Source organism: Genypterus blacodes, unplaced genomic scaffold (assembly GCF_046128005.1).
Source record: "Genypterus blacodes isolate CSIRO-AG114 ecotype Tasmania unplaced genomic scaffold, CSIRO-AGI_Gbla_v1 ptg000348l_1, whole genome shotgun sequence".
NCBI lineage: Eukaryota > Metazoa > Chordata > Actinopteri > Ophidiiformes > Ophidiidae > Genypterus > Genypterus blacodes.
This window is the reverse complement of record NW_027467132.1, coordinates 1,062,437-1,080,281: the sequence shown is the minus strand read 5'-3', so window position 1 is coordinate 1,080,281 and position 17,845 is coordinate 1,062,437. Positions and strand designations below refer to the sequence as shown.

The window sequence follows — 17,845 nt, the reverse complement described above, 5'->3', positions numbered from 1 at the left end:
TAAAACGATATTTGTCTCTCAGGCATTTTTGTCCTGAAATGTCTACTTTATCTGTGTTACATTCACTTTAATAGACAGTTTAGATGAATCACACCTGAGATTTGACATGAAATCACAGCAGCTATAACTGACAGATGCAGCAGTTACACTTAGTTACATTGTCACTGAAGTAAAGGATCTAAGACTTACAGGCTTTATATGCAGCTATACTTCAATATCAACACTTCCTCCTGAGACTGTTCCACAGATATAAAAACATTAGCATTCTAGTCTGTTAGTAGGATTGATCAGGCACTTTATTATGGGGACACATGTGGGATTATGTCCTATCTTACCCTGAACACCTGACAAGAGAGCAGCATCTGAGTCAGGGACGTCTAAATCTGACATAACATAACCTTAGAAAAGCTTAAATAGTCTGCAGCAATGAGGCCACGTCAGAATATGAAACCCAGAGTTGGAACTAATTTGGAACAATGCTTAGGCTTGAATGTTTATGTCTCCTTAGAAAGTAAAACAAAACCTTCATAGCCTCAACATCTGCAGCTCCCAGTCTCTCTCCTCTGAGTCCCTGCTGTGATAATGAGGAACCTTTGCATAGTGCTGGAGTCAAAGTAAGAGTGAAGATGGAGTTGACCCTTGTGTTTGCTGTAATGCTTTCAGAGGATCAGGGGGATGATGGCCATCCGCAGGCCGGGATAGTCTCTGAACTCCCTGCTGTAGGTTCTGTGCTTCCCTCTGGCCCAGATGCTCATCTGGATGAACCCTAACAATGTATACAATGCCACTGGAAGACAGAACACAAGAGGACATTGATCTATGAGACCATAACACACAGAAAGAGATGTCAATTGAAACTATTGTTCTACTTGGGGGTAAACACAGATAATCTACTTGCCTGGCAGACATTGTGTCATGATTGAGAAGCTCACCCAGGCTCCAACCTGTGTGTAAGGAAGGTAAACAGAGAGCTAAACACACAATCATGGACGTTACTTCATCCCTGTTTTATTATCCATGTTTGTCATTACCTCATATGTGTAATTTGGGCAGGAGACGAAGAAGAACAGCCATGTGAAAGGGTTCTTTGATGGATTAGGGAACTTTCTGATCTTAGTTCCTGGCAAAAAAAAGGAGGAACAATCTTGTCAAAACCTAGAATGTTCCTTTAAGATCCATGAAAGCACATGAAAGCACGCAACACCGCTGCTCCTGAAGTAAACACGACATAACCCATCTACTCACCGTCGCCTTTCAGGGTGTTTAGGCTCAGGTGAATGGAAAAGTTTCCCAGTTCACACATCTGTAGGCACATCACAGGCGTTACACGTCTCACTGACACACCTCATCATGCACACACTGATGCTGGGTGAGAGTGTGTGTCAGGAATACGTACCATAAATATGAGTAATGCATAGTTGACTTGTAAATCCCCGTACGCTGTGAAGAGAAATACTCTGGTAATGACTCGCTAAAGGGAACTGAGAATGTGTGTGTGTGTGTGTGTGTGTGTGTGTGTGTGTGTGTGTGAGAGAGAGAGGCTTACTTGGCGGTGTATAAAGAGGATGGTTGATGTAATACGCTAACCAAGCTGAGAAGCCCCAGTAATAGACACAATTCTGTGACAAGACATCAGAAAAGTACATGCAAATGAAAATGTTGGTATCTCTTTAAGTTATTAGATGGGCAGGACATTCATTCATTCACTCATAAAGACCCAGATCTGAGAGTGGTGCAGGTAATTGTCTGTATTAGAAGCCAAGTCCCAGTGCAAAGGCTCAGATCTGTATCACAACAGCTAGCAGAAGAAAAAGAGGAAGAGCGGAGCCTAAATAGCAGAACAGAGTCAGAATAGTGTTCCTCACCCTGACTATTGTCCTGAGCGGCATGGTCCCATAGGAGAAACGATGCACAAAGATGGTTTCTATCAGCCTCTTCACATAGTGGAAGGTATGACAGGCACAGGCTACTCTGAGAGAGAGAGCGGCAGAGGAGGGAGAGGGGCGGATTTCAGTCAACAGCATGAATATGGCAGATTCTAAAATATATAACTCTGGCCTGCTTCAACTCTGAATGCAGTGAAAGCTGTGAAGTTAAGTTTCTAGTTCCACTTACGTCACAGCGGGGTGCGGGCTGGGGGTGAAGGTGTGTTTGTGTGAGTAGATGCAAGGAACACGGAAGTAGAAAAGGAGGTAGGTGAGCAGAGGCCCCATGTATTCGGCCAGAAACACCTGAAAACCAAAACCATAACAAATCATCCAGTTGCTTTGGTTTGTATTTGTATCTCACATGTGTACACAGAGGCCATCTTACCATGGTCCAGCCCAGCTGAGGACCCAGATCTTTGAAGTACATGGTGGCTGTGGTCCCAACAGGAAGACTCTGCAGGACTTCATCGTCTCTGAGTGACTTCCCCTCTGCAAGAAGGAAACACTGTGCAGGAGTTCAGTTTCATCTAAAATGGTGGCGTACATCCATCATACTGCAGTCTAGAGACACACACACACCCCACTGGGTCTGTGTGTGTGTGTGTGTGTGGGCATAGACTGGTGTGTATTGAACCTGGATGGATAGATACACAAGAGCTGTGATTGAGTTTTCCTTCTGAAAGTAAAGTGATTATCTGGCATTGGATGGCAGAATTAAATCCCTAAAGCTACAACAAATTAGCTGAACTCTTCATTAAATCCTGAAAGGAAATTAAGAAAAGTGTTTCCAGTGCACATAAATTACACAACAGTCCAGTCTGCTGCACAGCTAAAGGTGACACAGCCGCTTGGATAATGCACTAATTAGATGATATTTTTAGAGTAACCACAGAGGGAATTGACCCAGATCGCTTTTTAGACAAACGTTATGCTCTGTCATTGCTTTCCAGTAACTAGACAGAGCCCAAGTCCATGCAGAACAGAAGCACAGCAACATGTCTCTGTGGCTTTGGTCCACTGAGTGAAGATCGGTGTAAATGCACATAATCATCCCTTAATACCATCGCAACAGTGTCAGCTGCTCGCCGGAAGAGACAAATCAAAACTCAAGGACAAAACATGAACTGTCCAAGTGTCCAATTAAACTCTGAGAGGAAATAGTTGTCTTAGATCAAAACGATGTAACTTTAAAACGATGACGACTGGGCTACTTACTGGGGTCCAGCTTTAGGGCCTGTCTTGCTGGATACCAGTGAGGATCTATGATCACACACACACAGACACACACAGACACGCACACACGCACACACGCACAATAACATTTACTAAAACTTAATTTTCTTAATGTTTATTTGGCCAATAATGATCTACCACTGCATGATTGTCATAAACATTAAATTGTGATGAATTGTACTCACATGATTTGTGAAAAAGGTTCTTGATCTCTCCTATAGTGGAGTGAGGCTCCACCTGGAACACAAACATAAGATCAACTTGGATTTGTTATTATTATTATCATTATTACTATTATTGATGAGCCAGCTGTCTGTGGGCTGATACCTTATCCATAAAGCAAAGCTGCTCCCTGGTCTTGGCATCCAGGACCTCCACCTGTGTGGAAGGAACACACATGTATAAGATCACACACACAATCACTCAGTACAATCTGCATAGAATCAATCCTATCCAGATGAATGGGAGCTCATTGATTTGCTCCTTTGACTCATGGCTGTTGCCACACACAGCCCTGTTTGAAGCTTGTTGCTGTGTGAGTGTGTGGAGCAGTGCCTGGTTGTGCTTTCAGGACAGATTTTGAAGGAATTGCTGCATTGTCACACAATGGAACCTCTTCTGTTTACTGTTTGGCTCTCATGTGAGTCATCCTTCCCTTCCCTGTGCCCTCCTGTCCTGTTTCCTGCTCCGGCTGTTATTGGCTCGTATCCCTCTTGTGATTCATTAAGTCACACAACAAATCAACATTCTCTTTACAACAGGAAGCAACGGGGCTTATGGGAAATTTGCCTGAAAACACAAAACCCCGACACAGCTGCTTTAAACAGAGAAGATGGGTAACAGAGGGGAAATCTGTGACGCCAGCAGATACACACACTGTTCAACCAAAACACTGAAAGCAATCTGATTATGGCGTTTTCTTGATCCTGCCATATAAATACAACAAAGCAGATATGAAAACATAAAAGCTAAGCACATCACATCTTCACCGCTGGGCCTGCTGCCAAATGCGAGGCGTTTTCCTGATCAACAGTAATCTCAATCAGGATGAAGGCGGAGGTTGTAAAAAAGGCAACTCCGTGTCCTGTGGTCTGTAATGCACATCTTTTTCATCTTAATTAGACCGTGTCAGGGGTGATGTACGGCATATGCATGGAGAATGGTGGGTGGCGCTCTACAATCTGCCCTGAAAGCACTCCATACTGTGCTGCTCAGCAGAGCTGTCCCGGCTAAATTGGTTCCCTTTACTGGACGGTGTAATAACCCGCTAATGGATACCTAAAGATTTGCTGAGTGGAGAGAGAGAGAGAGAGAGAGAGAGAGAGAGAGAGAGAGAGAGAGAGAGAGAGAGAGAGAGAGAGAGAGAGGGAGAGGGAGAGAGAGAGAGAGAGAGAGAGAGAGAGAGTGAGGGAGAGGGAGAGAGAGAGAGAGAGAGATTTGTGCATGTATCAATAATTTCAGGGATTAATTCTTGTTTTGTTTCCTTCCACATATTACCATCAAACTGATTTTTCAAAATGGTATAATACTTTGCTTTTTACAGCAAATTTAACAAATAACATTCTCCTGAAGACAGAAATTTCTTGACAATATTCCAATGTGTTTAATTCAGACTAGACTGGAATAATCTTATTTTTCTTTCGCTGTGTGTTTGTATGTGTATGTGTGCGTGCATGTGTGTGTTTGTGTGTGTGTGTGTGTGTGTGTGTGTGTGTGTGTGTGTGTGTGTCTACATGCTTTATAGGATTTGAACACTTGGCATTCTGTCGCCTCACTAAAGGGGCATCAAGGGAGACGGGCTTGGTTTGGTTTCCCATCTGCTAACCTTCCTAGCTGCATTACACGGGCACATGTCAATGCATCCCAAGTGCATGGGTTTCATTAGACCTGTGTGTGTGTGTATGTGTGTGTGGGGTGAAACAGTGTGCACTCAGCTGTGCGGTGCCCTTGTAAATCTGATTATCAGAGGCGTGTGTGTCCTCCCGTGGGGATGTAGGACACTGCTGACAGCACAGCCAGGTCACACTCTACATGTACACGCTTGTACCAGTCGCTGTGTTTACTTCTGCTCACTCTTTGATTCAGAGTGCATTTAAACAGACAAACAAACAAACAGACGCATCGTTACCTCTTAGTTTGACATCAGATCAAACTGCCATCTGTAGTTCTCATTGTATTCATCGATCATCCAGAGAATGGAACACAATTAAAGGAGTCTCCTGGCTGCAATAGCTGCTCCTAATGTGAAAGCTGACGAATGTAACGGCTGATCCTGAACCACAGGGTCATCCCATTAAACCTCGGCTGAGTCTCAACCGGGACAGCAACAACCTACAGTATATATCTGTATTATATTTAATTGCACTATATGATAAATATATGCATGAGGTAACGATGAAGAATGAAACCTTGTGCCCTTCCTGCTGCAGAAGTCAGAATCCAGCAGGAGAAACTCAGCAGGACCAAACTTTTGCTGCTTGTTTGACTGAAAGTTGGCAAAGTTTCCTGCGTGCAGTTTGCAAATGTGATCATGTGTTTATGTTCACAAATCAATACTAAATATGTTCAATAATGTGTACATCCCAGCTGTTCAGCCTGCTTGTAAGTGATCTACACTTCTTTTCTTTTCTGTGCATTGATTTTGTGCAGTTGTCTGTAACGCAGCAGACACCAGGCTGTCACTCTCTCTCGCCCCTCTTAAATATTTGCTAATTTGGCATGTGGCCTTCGTGTATCAGCAGCTGTGAGCATGGCACGCAGACCAGAACACGCTGTAAATTACCTCCAGCACACAGGCTGCTGCTGGCTGCTCTTACACTTTATCTGTGTGCTTCTGCAGTGGAGCCTGACAGACGGGGGAGCAGGAATAAAAACACACATGAGGATTCAACCCAACATGCTTGTGAGCCTTGTAAACTTTCTTTGCGCCTTTGGAGAAAACTAAACAACATGTCAACAAAGAACGTCTCTAAGATAAAATAGCATTCAACGAAGAAGACAACCGGTCAGTTTGATTGTATATCAGTGACATCATCTTGTTGTGCTCACTTGCGGCCTTAATGCTCCTATAAGACCCTTAACTAAGACCCTTAACTCTTACCTCAAAGTAGGTGGTCCGGCTCATGGTGGCGGAGTGTGTGTCCTCTTTGTGCAGGGTGAAACAAAAATGACCTCAAACACCAGCACGTGCAAACACCACACACACAAACACACTCATTCCTCACACACACATGCAGTAGCTCCTCTCCTTTCGAGGACAAACGCTGGACTGACCTCTTATTCCTCCCAGCCTCTCTCTCTCTCTCTCTCTCTCTCTCTCTCTCTCTCTCTCTCTCTCTCTTTCTCCCTCTCCCCCTCTCCCTCTCTCTCTCTCTCTCTCTCTCTCTCTCTCTCTGGGATAGTGTTGAGACTCTGTATCACTAAAGGTGCTCCAGAAACCTCGCCTCTCTCCTTCTTTCTCCTCAATTCTTGCCATTCCTCTTCTGTCCTGTGCTCCAGGTAGCAGAGGAAGAGCTTGGCAGAGTCAAACTTGGCTAAAGTTGAAGCCCACCTGAGACAAAAGAGGTGCAGCTAAAAAAGTAAAGTAGAATAATAAGAACACAAGAAGAGACACAGCATTTGTTCTGCAAAGACAGTCTGACTAACGTGGATAAAAGGAAGTGGACAAACACACAAACACACATTTCTTGTAGACATTTCCGTCTTCACAGTTCTAACTCATTCCCCACATGCCAGCGTGAGAGTTATGGTATGAACCGCCTTGGCCTTCTGCTGCAGAGTTTCGCTGAGTCAGCAGAAGATGAACCTCACAAGGCGTGGATGGGGCACCAAAATACCCCCCCGCCTCCCCCCCACAGTACAAGTCCAAGTGTTGGGGTCTTGAGTACAAGTTAAATGTATTTTTTTGTAACAGGCTTTTTAATTTGAAGTTATAGCTTTAGATCTTTGATACTTGTTGGGTACGAGTTGAAAATGTGGCCCGATGGTGGCGCTAGAGGAGAAGACTAAGTATCCTCGGTTGAACTGGGCTCAGGGTTTTGGGATGTTGCAGTGTTTAACAGATAAATTTTTGGTCCAGATGTAGAAACTGTGGATCTTTGTCATCGATGTGTGGAACTGTTTCCCTCACTTATTCCTCATTTTCTGTTTGTACTTTGGAAGGTAAGTTATAATGTCTGTTGTATTTTTTTTCAAGCAGAATTCCTAATGCCTGATGTAGCAGTAAGTGGTTTGTATCTGTGAGCGGTTTGGTTTGGTGTGTCTGCTGCTTGATGTAATATTTATAGGTTTCAGTTTTTCCACTGTGAGGTTCAGACTGAGCTCAAACCGTCAGAAAAGACAAAGTCACAGTGACAGTCAGCCATTTATTTATACAAGTTATCCCTAAACTATGATGCTATGATAACTATTGAGGACATCTGCAGGGATCTCTGAGTACAGATAACATGGAAATGCAGCACAAATAGGATAATAATACATACAATTTGCCTATTTTCCTTTTGTTGCACATTTTGAAAGCCTTTCCTATCGCATATGTGTGAAACTCTAACATTCTAAACAGGCAGCCACACTTTGAACTGCCGTCTAAAATCAGAGACAATCTGCTTCAATGTCAGCTGTCAAGTGTGCTGCTGCTGAAACACTGAGATACACGTTTCTTTGTCCTTCTCTCTCCGTGGTGATCAAATATTGAATCACCCACTTGCCGAATCCAAACAGCAGCTGCGTGGCCCGTCTGAAGAGACTGAACTGACCTGCTGCACACACACACACACACACACACACACACACACACACCATCAACATTTTAAAAACACAAAATAATAAATCTCTATTCTCAGGAGCTTGTTAGTATTCAGATGAAGGCCTTAGTCATCTCGCGAGGACACAGATGTCAAACTTTCCCTCCATGGACTTTGTGTCAAATTAATAAATAGCATTAATTAGAAAGTGGTTTTAAACGAGGCTGCTTTCCTCTAAATAGCAGGAGGTACAGTAAGTGGTGTTCAGAGGACAGGACTTTAATGTTTTGGGGTTTTGTTTGACTTCAGGGCCTCTTACTGCAGTTTTGAGGAGCTGAAACCAAAGCTAAATGCCTTTGGAACATGAAAGGTGGTATCTATTTATATCTGTATCTTAGGCTAATGTTATGCGCATAGAGGGGCTCATTATCTTGTTATTGTGCTTGGTTAAAATTACAGCATGGGTGAATCATTTGTTTCAGTCTTGTGTTCTCCGTTAAGGCGCTGACACAGATGGAGCTCACTAATTGGATAACAAAAAGTCATAACAAAAATAAAATCTATTCACTAAAGATTTCAGCGGTTGCCAGTTTGCAGCCTTTGTTTGCGGCCAAATTCTGTGGGATTCAGCTTTTCTATCTACAATCACGCCAAAGTTTCTACCTCCAAACATCCAAATTAAATGTTCTCATTGTATTCATGATCCCCAGAGGACGATCCCCAATCCATGACCTTTGTAATGCCATATTAGATCAGTAGCGGCTTGTTTGCGTTGTCGTGGGAATAGTGTGTGACATCCCAGCATTTTGACTTCACTTCAAAGAGAGGAAATTGCTGGTTTAAGAGCGGAGGGATGCGTTATAGAGCTGAAAGTGAGTCTGCAGAGAGCATTTAAACAGCCTGATGGTTTTCCTTTCCTCTGGTGAGCCAGTAGAGGAGATTACTGAGCCCCTAAACTGTTGGCACGTAATGGAAACTGTGCCTTTTCCAGTGCAAATGCTTAAAAGATCAGATATATAAAGCAACATTTAGTCACTGGGTCTTTAGAGAGGCTCGGGTCGTTTAGTCTTTCAGTCAGGCACACAGCTGCTCTGTTCCTGCGTTGTGGAAGACGGCAGGCGTACGATCACGACTCACCTTGGCTTTACACACACACACAGGTTAGTGAGCGTTCCTTGCTGGCACTGACAGCCCGGGCAGCGAGGTCACCTGTCATGAGAGTCAGCTGCTCGTCCCCGCAGGCTGACAGCTGGACAGAGAAGAATGATCCAGGCAGCAGCCAGGGTCAAAGAAATACATTCAGTATTTAGTTTGTTGTGTGTTACCAAGACGTGTTCTTTAAAAGTAAAGACAAGGACGTAACTACGACACCTGGTATGAAAACATTGAGGATAGATAAGTCTGCAGACGCCACTGTTGAGAGTCCTTCATTACTGTGACAGGAACTTCAAAAGTACTGAAACTTCAGCATTTGTAAGAGTGGCAAACTATCCCATTATAGATTTTCTTCTCTTCATGAGTTCCTTGTTATTTGATACAACATCTTCCACTCCCAGATGTCCCCAGGCTTCCCCTGTGTGGGATGAGACTGCTCTCTGCTGGTCAGTGTGGTCAGTGCCTCCGGGAGAGGTCAGCACTCACTGCTACATTTCAACACAGCAGAATTGAAAGCATAAATCCAAGCTCATAGAAATCATCTGCTTCATTTCTTTAATAATACACAGAGTTAACAAACAGGCATGCATTCTGCTCAACCTCATATTAATCTCCCCATTCTTTTAAACCAACATTGATGTGGCTCTTACTGACCTTGAACAGATGAATGGGATGTTGATGATGAGGAGGGAGTTCATGCAGCTATATGATGAAAAGTCTGAGCGTAGCATAGGCAGGGCATGTAGCCAGGGCATGTCACCCAGAGCTCCACAGGGTCATTATTGACTTTTCCTTCAGCCTGCAGCCTTCTACAACTTCTAAGGACGCCGACTCATTCTAGTTCGGGGCTTTATTGGAGCCACAGTGAGGAAATGTCGACAGAAGAAGAAGAAGAAAAAGGACCAAAGGCCTCAGTTGAATGTAAGCGGCACGGTGGAAGGTTAGGAGGTGTGACGGGGGCTGGCAGCTTCCACCTTCCTCCCAGAGTTCAGAGCCTGCAGACCGACTGTGTGAATACACACACACACACACACACACACACACACACACACACACACACACACACACACACACACACACACACACACATCTGAGCCTCTGAAGCATAATCCTGAGGTGGGGGGAAGTGTTTGTGTAGACACCTTAGTCATCAATCTTTCTTTATTTACTTTATGTCAGGGACACATTGAAGCACTGGACCATGGACGCATCCATTTTGTGCAGGATTATCCAAAATTCTAAGATGCCTTCAATGTCCGGGAAAGGCTCAATCATAAAAAGAAATCAATGTAAAGTGAATTGCACTCCATCCATGAGCCTTTATGGCCGGGGGCTCCTGCTGGGTAAAAGGCCCCTGCAGCTCGGCCTCCTGGAGGCTCTGGATGTGAACCTGAGAGTTACTGAGCTATGGAGCAGAATGTGAATGAGCCTCCCAGCTGGCATACCTGATGAATATGACTTTGCATTAAAACAGGTTGCCGGCTTGAAGTGATTTATTTATTAATTTTATACTCCATCAAATCCACAGTTTGGTTTTGCGTGCCTGCTTTAAATTAAAACCCACAAACTAATTTATAGTATAGGGACTATATATTAGTCAATCATGCTCCGCTACACATCACTCCATCCTGCTGTGCGGTCAAACAGTTTGTGTCCAGTAGGGGGAGATAGAGACACAGCACTCAGGTGAAGATGCACCAGGAGTCGCTTTAATTCTTAATTCATTCTTTCTTTCAAGTGTCTCCCTTTGATCATCTTTAACATGCTCTGGCTTGTGTATTGAAGCTCGTGAGAGACTTTACTCTGCCTGTTGTTGTCGGCCTGAGTCGGTGTGTAGACGGAGCGGTGCGGACTCCTGCTGCAGGCCAAAACAAATGTGATGAGATGTGAAGCCTCATTAAAGACTTGTTTTACCTCCCTGTCCATTTCTGTTACGCCGCTATGTACTCAGCTGGTAGTAGCAACAAATCACAGACACAATTAATGGGGAATTTATTATACATAAGTACAGAGTCAGGATAATAATGTTTGTTTATGTTGTTAATTGTTTGACAGATGTTGCTTCTCAAAGTACAATCTGACTCCATCATCCATACAGGTAAGTCCCTGAACGCAACACAATGTCTGTCAGATTGCTTTCGCATCTCTACTCCGTCTCCTCCTGGTGGAGAAAACACTGAAACCTTTCAAGCATCTATTCAAAAGCAATGTTTGTACCGTTTTGTTTACAATATACACGCAAATATCTATTATCACCAAATGAAAACCCGACTCTCTCCAACAGACACAATCAGGGCCTAATGTATGCCTTTGCCGGGTAAACAACAGAGGCTGTGAGGAGAATCCTTGATGCTAACTACGCTGAAAGTCTGCATCCAAACAAAGATGAAGTAAACGTTTCAGCACATTAAGCGCAGATACCAGGCTCTGGTTAGCAGCGACGCCGGCTCCTCTTTCCCTTTTGTCTTGTCATCGCGGTGACAGGGAAAACATATTACCGGCGCTGCGGAAGAGATCCTAAGTAATCAATCAACATATTAGGTTGTTGTCACCGCAGCCTCACGCATCATTTTTGGCGCATTTACTCATAATGGCGTCTTCACTGTGTTCACAGATGGTGAAACATCAGCTGCACTGTGAGGCGCTGGGAACGTTTGATAGTACAATCTTTGTCCTGAGGACCTTTAATACTCAAAGACCGTTGATCTGGATTCACATTCACGATTGAAACACTTCTTGTATGTCAGACAGGAGCAACAGCGGCTTATTCTGCTCCTCTTCACACATTTATCCTTCAAAACTCCTTTAGAGTGCATTTTTGTTAAAGATCCAGTGAATGTGCTTTTACTGTTTCATAATAGATCTGTGCGAGGTTCGCTTCGGTTGTCAATCGATACGGATGATTCAACAAGTACTTGGCCCAGTGCTGAAGGTCTTGAGGTTTAAACAGTCTGACCTTTTTGAGGATTTGTGTATTATCCTGTATTGAAAAGGGAACTGGACAAAATTATGAAGGAAACTCATTCAGGACCAGAACACAAAACTCTATATGTGAAACATGAAAGCCTAAATTCACAATATTCTTACAAAAAGCTACAATCTGTGATCTAATGAAGCAGAAGAAGCATCCAAAAGTTTCCAAGACATTTCTTTAACCAAATCTAACATAATCCAGAGCACTCAGGGTGGATTTGAGCTAAAAATCAAATCTACGACCTTGAACTTGAAGAGGCTTTAAGCGAGTGCAAGGCAGGAAATGAGATGTTGCTTTGCTCTGAGTGCCTTGCTAACTAACCGCCACCTGGGGAAAATTTCTCAGCGTTAAACTGTAACAAAATCCCCTCTCAGACAAAATAAGACAATAGTGATAACCTTCAAGGAAACCGCCAGCGGTGTGCAGGAAAAGGTCAGATAGAGAAACTGGAACACGTAAAAGCCAGCAGACAGGACGCCCCGAGAGACGAGGGAGAGGTAAAACTTCAGGAAAATGACAACGCCGGGCCCTGGAATGAGATAGCAACATTTTGGAAACACTCCAGGCCTCTTTCCCTCCTCACACAGGCAACCGCTCACATCAGATAAGAACCTGACAAACAAGAGCACCTTAATGGACAACTTCAGAATTCTATTAGAGGAGAAACACAATGAAGCCGGGGGGAAGCGGCAGGATGACAAAGAATTTGGTGAAAAAGACAAATTGCTGATAAAAATCAATAATTGAGCACCGGAGAGATAAAACTGGGTGGTAAAAACCTGCTAAAATGGAATCCTATCCAGAAAATGGGGAGATTTGACATTTCTCAGATGAAAACGTTGTTGATTTGGCACCATTACATCACATAATTGTCTCTGCACAAACAAAGCGTCCCTGAACGCCACACGTTAGAAAATTAGTGTAATTATTGAAGTGTTTAATGTTCTCACACCCTAAAATGAACACAAATAAGGCAAAACGCGGAAATTTGTCTGTTCCCTGTCCCTTATATAAGAGCACTGGACCTGTTTGGTGGATATAATTTTTAACACAAAGAAGTATAATAGTGTCTGGTGTGTGTTGATTGTTGTTTGTGTATTGGCTCTTGCAGGTTTAAAATATGGATCCATGTTTGGAGTTTGTTGGATTGTTTGTTTATGCCTCAAAAAAGTCCTAAAGGGCAGAAAAATGCAACTTTTCCCTCACGTCCTCACTTCCATCCTTGACAGCTGTATAGTAGTTGAGGAACATATTGCTTTGCTATATTAAAATAAGGAGAGATGCACATATGGTAGCCAGATTAACACATTCAAGACAACATTCCCCTCTGCTGCGTGTTATCTCTCTCCTCTCCTCTCTCAGATACAGAACAATGAAACCCCAACCACATCCTATAAGATCCTCTATGATGATGTTCAAGCTCCGTCCTGGTGCTGCTGCTGCATGCTTCACCCTGTTTGATTCCAGCAGCCTGCCGCAGTGCTTGACTGACTTTGTTCTGTGCTGTGGGAAATTCCAGCTTCCTTGGCTGATTAACAGAAGGTCTTCCACAGGCAAAGGTTCCCAAATTTGCATGTTCCCTTTGATGATGTTTGCTTTTCCTTTCGTTTCCTTGGGTTAGAAAGTACGAGAGCGAGCGAAAGTAGCATTGTTCAGGTAGGAACTTCAAACTTTTAGCTGTGTGCACTGCAAGAAGAATCTGAGTATGATATGCTTGACTCAGGTTGACTATCAACCAACCAGGCAGCCTTGTTACTTCCTAACTAACAATCTGTCCCAGGTGCTTCCTGACAGTGTCTTTGTAGCGCTCCCAGGGTTTCCTTGCAGTTCATCAAAGTGGCAGCCATTGTCTAGCAGCAGCGACCCAACACTGAGGTTACTATGGATCACTATCACAAGAGTGAACTCAGGCACTCTGACAGCTACATTCTGTTTGACTTCTATCTGCAGCTTGGTTGTTTTGCTTTATGGCCTCTTAAACGCCACAACGCTGTAGCTCACCAACCTGCAGTCATCGTAGAAAGCACAAGATGGATGAATTAAATATTTTCCTCATTAATGAAAGAATAGATCCATGAATGCATCTCCCATATCAGGCTGCTTTAGATGCCTTTATTATCATTTAGCCATCCTGTAATGTTTGTTTCAATTAGATTATCATGGTCAGAATGTGCAATAAGTTCCAAAATATAGATATAAAGTTCAGCTCCTGTCTGATTAACACAATAAACATACTTAAAGAGGTCATGACAGTAGGTTTGGAGTGTTTTTTAGGTAGTTAACAGTGTGGCACATTGAGCTGAGGTCTAATTGGTAATTGTAGACACCTGTGCCTCACTGCCACAGCTGCAGCTGCAGATTGATCAATCAGTCACTCACCTATTTCTTCTCCCCTCACAGAGCCTGCGGTTCTGCCCGCTGGCTGCTGGCGACAGACAGACAGACAGACAGACAGACAGACAGACAGACAGACAGACAGCGCGAGCGAGCAGCACTGAGACGACGCTTGAGTTTTTCGGGGAGGGTTGCTTCTTTATTTTTATTTGAAGAACTGGAAAGTTGTTTTCTCATCTATGAAGTGACATTGAGCTCTTGTGTCATGCGTGGGGAGAACAAACAGTCTGGCATTCATCCTTGCCCTGCTGGCACGGCTGTCTGTCTGTTGCTCTGGTGACCTCACATCTTTGTTTTGTCACTTTATTGGGTAATATAGTCGGAGGAATATGTTGAATGTTGCCAAACTTGAGTTCCCTGCCTAAAGAAATGCACCCAGTAACACAAACCCATAAGTCCCAAACTGCCTGGAAGCTTAAATCATGGCTTCAGCTGGAATAAACACACACACACAAAAACAAAGTATGCACAGAAATAAGTGCATACAAAGTCATTTCTGCCGGGTGATAGATATGCACCAATTTGTCCTTGAGTTGGAGCACAGCAGATGTAAACCTGCGTGATGAGGTCACCGTGGGGGGGGGGGGTGAGATTGAAGGATCATCCAATTCTTCTCTATCGTGTCTTTTCATCCCGTGAGGCATTTTTACATGAATGTCAATCTAACATCAAACGAAGCTGGTGTGTGCTGAGAGATTGTGTATCGTTTGCTCGAATGTTGAATTTGGAACGCAGGTGCCAGTCACACACTCTATCTCCTGCCGTCTTTGGAATTGTCCTTAAAGGATGCTTCTTATCAGACGGATGGAGTCGGCAGTGAAGGCATTTTAGAATACTTTAGGGAAAATGCAATGGATTGTATTTCTCACACACACTTCCCATGAATAGCTTGGTTTAATGTGATGATGGTGAAAGAACATCAACATCTTTAGTTTCTGTGCTTTTCTTGTTTTGGCTGATAGCGGGTGAGCCTGCTGGATCTAAAGGTCTGCACCGGTGGGTTTGCCTGCTCTGGCCCATTAGCTGCAAATTGCAAAGCCTTAACAATGCTGCTGACCGTTTTCCAAAGCATACAGCGAGGTTCTAGATTGATTTCCTACCTCCCAGGCAGCCATTAGTTTCACGTGACTTCTGCATGCTATTAAAATCAACTTGCAGAAACCTTGAAAGCAGCCCAACCTGTACAATCCATCTCAGGGGAAGCACTGTTTGTCATATGCATGTGAGATGTGTGTGTGACATCCTCCGATTCCTGTAGGATTTACAAAGAATGCAAAAAAGTTAACTTGTCCCATGAGCACCTAATGGGAGTAATTGTGATTTACAGGGAAAAGCCTGGATTCCAGTTGAAGGAGAGCCGGCTCATTACTCTGTGATGCTGAGTTGTAGCTGTCTCCTCTACATTAGCAGACCCGGGCCTTCCTACACCGCTGAGATTGTGTTTCTGTAATTGATCTTTATTTTTGTATTGGCATCTTTTCCCACTTGCACCCAATTTAAACTTTTAATATACTTTTTTATTGAGGGATGAAACAGCAGCAGATGAACAATTCATGCTTTCTGAGTTCAATCTCTCACAATTGCTTTGAGTTTCATCACATTTCCCTCCAAGATGTCAACATGCAATTCAAGCATTTTTGTTTCATCTTTGGGAAAATCCATAAATCTGGGAAGTAAAGTTTTCTCTCTGCACCGTGGCTCAGATAATAATTCAGTAGAAGGCTGCTTTTGGTCCGCTGAGCAAATGGAGCATTTCAGAACTGCGATCTCTGGTCAGATGGCGCTGATTAGAATGCTAATGTGCTCATTTCAGATGAAACAAGCCACACACACTGTTTGAAGCCTAACTCAGCCGAGGAGTGAAGTCACCTGGGTGCCGTTGTCAGCAGCATTGGTCCACTGGGTCCGACAGTAAAAGTTCCCCGTATAATAGCCCGGGGCTGTTTCATACCTTGGGGGGGATCGATTCCACGCCGGCGCTCCTGGCCATAACGGGGAAAAATCATCCACGCACCTCGAATCTCCCACAGTTTACTCTGCGAGCTGCAGCCTCACAGCACAACACAGGCTCGCTCTTTCTCTCTCGGCAGATGAAAGGGCAGTCATATCTCTGTGGGACGTGGAAATTCATCATGCCAGATCCGTGTACTTGACATGCCGCCAAAGTGGTTGACACCGGTTTTTCCAGTCGGGATGTGGTTGTGAATATTAAACCGCCGCCGATCGACAAAGGGCCGGCTCTCAGTGAAGACAGTGGACTGTTTCACAAAAAGTATAATTGCTTGAATAATTGACGCCGACTTAAAAGCATTGGGAGATCTCTGCTGTATGTAATCATGAAGGCGTCGAGTCTTAAGCGTCTGCAAAACCACGTTCCCTCTGTCACCATGAAGCAATTTTGAAGCACTTCGCTCAGTGTTGTTGCCTTTCTTTTATACCTATTGTTCACTTCCAGTCCCATCTGGCATTGAACCTCCACAGGAAGACAGATTCACACTTTACAACACAGCCCCGGTATCACAATAGAACTGTGAGTCTGTGCGTCACCGCTAACACAGATCTGCAAGTTATTTTACTGCATATTATCTGACGTCTCAACTACTTTTAACAATACTGCAGCAAGAAGGATTCTGACAGTAAAGGTGGCTCGAAGGCTGGTTTTATTCCCAGTAAAGTCAGAGTAAAGCTTTATGAATACAGGCTGCGGTGACCTCGCCTAAGGCTGAACCATCTCTGTGCATCCCAAAGGGGAGGGTCATCACACAGGAAGGGGGAAGCTGAAGATGAGCTATAATTTCACAGGAATATTCTGTCGGCGTCGCCGTGTAAGGTACAGCACCGATCTGACAACAGGTCGACAAACAAACACATCCCCCTATTGTTGTTAGCACACGTTGCTGCACAGCTAATGAGAAAGGTGAAGCGAGATAAGTACCGAGCATATAGTGTCGCTACCAATCTACCATTCAGCTTGGTGACACAGATAGGGAAACCGACTAAATACATAACGACGCCTTGCTCTGTGGCGGCGGCGGCGGCGGCGGTGCCATTATGACTTTATCTCGTTTCAAATAAAGTTTCTTTGCAAATAGAACCTAATCCGGCGTTGTGGCACAGCTACCACGTGCGCACGCTCGCCTGTCAGAGACGCAGTGTTAGCATGGCACTGTGCTGAGAGTTCAATCGGCTCCCTACTTCTTCATGCTCACCGGCCCCTGAGGATTGTCAGATGTGGTGAAGCAGGAGGCAAAGACAAAGCGTAGCCTGGAGGTAAAGCCAACCCCGCCTCAGAAAAGACCAACAGAAAAGCTCCGTCTTATTTTCCCCGCGCTCCCATCTTGCCTGTGTAGAGTGAGGACGAGCTCGGCATGGCCAGGCTGATTTATTAGCTTGGGAGACAGGAGGCCGGCTCTTTGAAG

At 44.1% G+C, this 17,845-nt stretch overlaps 1 protein-coding gene across 1 annotated transcript; it reads right to left on the bottom strand.

Moving 5' to 3' along the window:
• Positions 1–150: 150 nt before the first annotated feature.
• tecrl2a (trans-2,3-enoyl-CoA reductase-like 2a) lies at positions 151–6,346 on the bottom strand. The gene is made up of 13 exons (XM_076138090.1): positions 6,262–6,346; positions 3,489–3,539; positions 3,347–3,398; positions 3,144–3,188; positions 2,314–2,417; positions 2,116–2,231; positions 1,866–1,971; positions 1,547–1,619; positions 1,397–1,440; positions 1,246–1,303; positions 1,032–1,120; positions 899–944; positions 151–787 (listed from the first exon to the last, which is right to left on the bottom strand). Exons 1-13 carry the CDS (start codon positions 6,283–6,285, stop codon positions 660–662), a joined length of 936 nt encoding a protein of 311 aa, XP_075994205.1. The 5' UTR covers positions 6,286–6,346; the 3' UTR covers positions 151–659.
• Positions 6,347–17,845: the final 11,499 nt, after the last annotated feature.